Source organism: Alnus glutinosa, chromosome 10 (genome assembly GCF_958979055.1).
Source record: "Alnus glutinosa chromosome 10, dhAlnGlut1.1, whole genome shotgun sequence".
Taxonomy (NCBI): domain Eukaryota; kingdom Viridiplantae; phylum Streptophyta; class Magnoliopsida; order Fagales; family Betulaceae; genus Alnus; species Alnus glutinosa.
In genome coordinates this window covers 21,526,971-21,530,360 of record NC_084895.1, presented here as the reverse complement: position 1 = coordinate 21,530,360, position 3,390 = coordinate 21,526,971, and the positions used below count along the sequence as shown (strand labels likewise).

At 41.7% G+C, this 3,390-nt stretch overlaps 1 protein-coding gene across 1 annotated transcript; it reads left to right on the top strand.

The window, feature by feature from the left end:
• Positions 1–634: 634 nt before the first annotated feature.
• On the top strand, positions 635–2,145 carry LOC133880595 (phospholipase A(1) DAD1, chloroplastic-like). Its single transcript, XM_062319580.1, has one exon. The coding sequence runs from the start codon at positions 679–681 to the stop codon at positions 2,008–2,010; it is 1,332 nt and encodes a 443-aa protein (XP_062175564.1). The 5' UTR covers positions 635–678; the 3' UTR covers positions 2,011–2,145.
• Positions 2,146–3,390: the final 1,245 nt, after the last annotated feature.

Below are 3,390 nucleotides of genomic sequence, written 5' to 3'. Positions count from 1 at the left end.
AAATGCTCTAATAGAAATTAACTTCAAAATATACTGTTTTTCCAAAGATTATATATATATATATATATTTTAAATCTGCTCAAATCATATAATTGGGTAGGATCAGAAAGATGGTAATTATTGTAATGATTCCTTTTTCTGAGCTTATTTGTAGCGCTTGTAATAGCAACACTGATCTGGTATTAAATCCCCAGAAAAAAAAAGAAAAAAAAGAAAGAAAAAAAAAGTACATGGCTCAGGCGAGTCAGGCCACGCTGAGTTGAGCTGACCATGAGACGCGTACTGTTGAAAACACGTGCCACCTCTGGTCGGAAAGACAAATCTGTCACTGTCCATTTATTCATCAGGACCCATAGCGATTAGTCAAACACCTTTCAACCCACTTCTCTCTCTCTCTCTCTCTGATGCTCACATTTTTGTATCCAAAGCCGTTTCCAGTTATCATTTGTAATCTTTCTCGTCACATTTTTGTAATCTCCCTCTCTCTCTCTCACACACAAATCGAATTATCTACCTAGTCCTTCTTCACCACCGTCCACTCACTCTCTCTCTCTCTCTCTCTCTCTCTTTTCCTCTACTATAAAACTATGCACCATATCAGTCTTGGAAACTATGACAACCAAGTGTAGTGAGAATTACCCAGCTCCACAAAAACAGCCAAATTAACTTCACGAGAAAATGAGGCTTGTTTTTGGAGCTGTTCGCCCATGCAGTAGTACTACTCCACCTGTACCAAGAGCTTCGGTGGGCATGCACTACTGTGCCGCCTCTACCACTCTACTGAAACCCAACACTAAAAGCTTCGCATTGAGAAGCTTTGAGGTCTCATGCAGCTCGCTCAGCAAGCACGACTCCTCAAAACGCAGCGTCGCCGATCAGTCTGCCAAACTCGGCAAGAGGTGGATGGAGTTTCAGGGCATCAACAACTGGGAGGGCTTGCTCGACCCTCTCCACGACAACCTACGCTGCGAAATTCTGCGCTACGGACAGTTCGTCGAGGCAGCGTATCGTTCCTTTGACTTCGACCCCTCCTCCCCAACCTACGCCATGTGTCGCCACCCCAGACACTCGCTCTTCTCCCAGACAGGCATAGGCGAAACGGGGTACAAAATCACCCGGAACCTTCGTGCCACGTGTGGGGTCCAGTTGCCACGTTGGTTTAACATGGCCCACCCGAGCTGGGTGTCCACCCAGTCCAGCTGGATTGGCTACGTGGCGGTCTGTCAGGACAAGGAGGAGATCGCACGGCTTGGACGGCGTGACGTTGTGATCGCGTATAGAGGCACGGCCACCTGCTTGGAGTGGGTGGAGAACCTACGCGCTACCTTAACCGAATTACCTAACCACGTCGGTCCCAAGGAAGATGGGCAGGGGCCCATGGTAGAGAGTGGGTTCCTGAGCCTCTACACTTCGAAGACCGCCACGTGTCGTAGCTTGCAAGAGATGGTGAGGGAAGAGATCGCGAGGGTGATTGAAATGTACGGTGATGAGCCACTTAGCTTCACGATCACGGGTCACAGCCTTGGTGCCGCACTGGCTACGCTCACCGCATACGATATCACCACCACTTACGAAAATGCACCAATGGTGACGGTGATTTCATTCGGTGGGCCACGTGTCGGGAACAGGGGCTTTAGGGCCCACCTGGAAAGAAGTGGGACCAGGATACTTAGGATTGTGAACTCCGATGATGTAATTACCAAAGTACCTGGGTTTGTGTTCAGGCATGGTGACGTGGCGAGTAAGCAGAGTGCCCACGCAGCTGGCATTCCGGGCTGGGTGAACAAGCGCTGGGAAGAAATGCAGTGGGTTTATACTGACGTGGGACAGGAGCTTAGACTTAGTAGCAGGGAGTCACCGTACCTCCAGAAGGGGGATATGGCCACATGTCACGATCTGAAGACGTATCTTCACTTGGTCAACGGTTTTGTGAGTTCCACGTGTCCTTTCAAAGCTAGCTCCCAGAGTGTGCAGCTGATTAGTCATCCGAGAGAGAATGCTTGGGTTTGAAGTTTTGAACCTATTTGGCACCGGTGTGGTGCACGTGTAAATAATATTGTACATATGAGTTATTCTACACCAATCACATAATTTTTTTCCCATATTAAAGAAAAAAAATTGAGTTGTTCTTAATCATATTTTGAATTTCATGACATAATCACTGATGTTCTCATCTTACACATGGAATTAAAATAATAAAATTAAATGGTTTATATAATATAGTTAATTGGACTTAAAATCATGAACTTAGACTTTCAATTAAGAGATAACATATTGGAAGTGGATTGAGAAGTATAATAATTGTGATAGAGGCTCATACATGAAGGAAAAATTATTGATGCTTTACATGTGATCCCAACATCTTAGTCTTGTTCGATTGTCTTCCAACAATATTCGAGTGAACTGAATTTTGTAGGAGATTTGCATGTATATATATGTGACACGTTATAATTATTATTTTTTAATTTTTTATAATATATATAAGATAGTGAAATATGGTTTGTTTAGTTTTTACTTCAAGTTTGATTTTTCAAAATGCTAGTTTTTTTTTTTTTTTTTTTTTTTTTTTTTTTTGGGGGGGGGGGGGGGGGGGGGTGGGTTTGATCTATAATTGGACTGAGCCATGAGAATAAGGTCCTTCAACCATATATAGATATAATGTTACTTTTAAAAGTTACACCGACTTTTTTCTTTCAAATGATAAACCAGCTCTAATAATATAGTTTTTTATCAGTATTAATTTTCCGTTTGTTTCGACGTAATTTTTTTTTGAATTTTTTTTCTTTATTTTGCAGTACCAAAAATCTTTATCAAATCAAAAACATTTTTGGTTGACCAGGAAAACTTGCTTTTAAGCTGTGTAAAATGGTTTCCATTTTTTTTTTTTTTTTTATTTCCGTAAACTATTTTTCAACTTTGAGCTTCTCCTTCTCGCACACACTCTCCCTCATAGTTCATTCTTTACCGCCGTCAAAGGTCCCCTACCTTCGTCTTTTCTATTGTCGTCGATCGCTGATTTTCTGTACGAGACAAACACCATAAAATGTTTTTAGCTAAAATCATTTTTGTTGGTTTATTTTAATTGGCTACATTTTGGATGACAAAAATGCTTCTATATTAGGGACTTTCATAACAGGGACACTGTAATTCTAGAAAAATTGTTGCAGAATATTAATTCCAATATGGAAAGAGCTGAACAATGAAGTATCTGCACAGAACATCCCTAAGAAGGTAATTTTCTGTTGAAGGAAATATTTCTGGAGACTTTATAGCTCAGAAAGTCGGTTTTTCCAATTACCCGTTCGGACGCCTAGATGCCAAAGTCTAAACGCCTAGCTCAGAAGCTTATAGTCCTATGAAGGTCTGAATAGCATCCTTCTACAAGTCTGA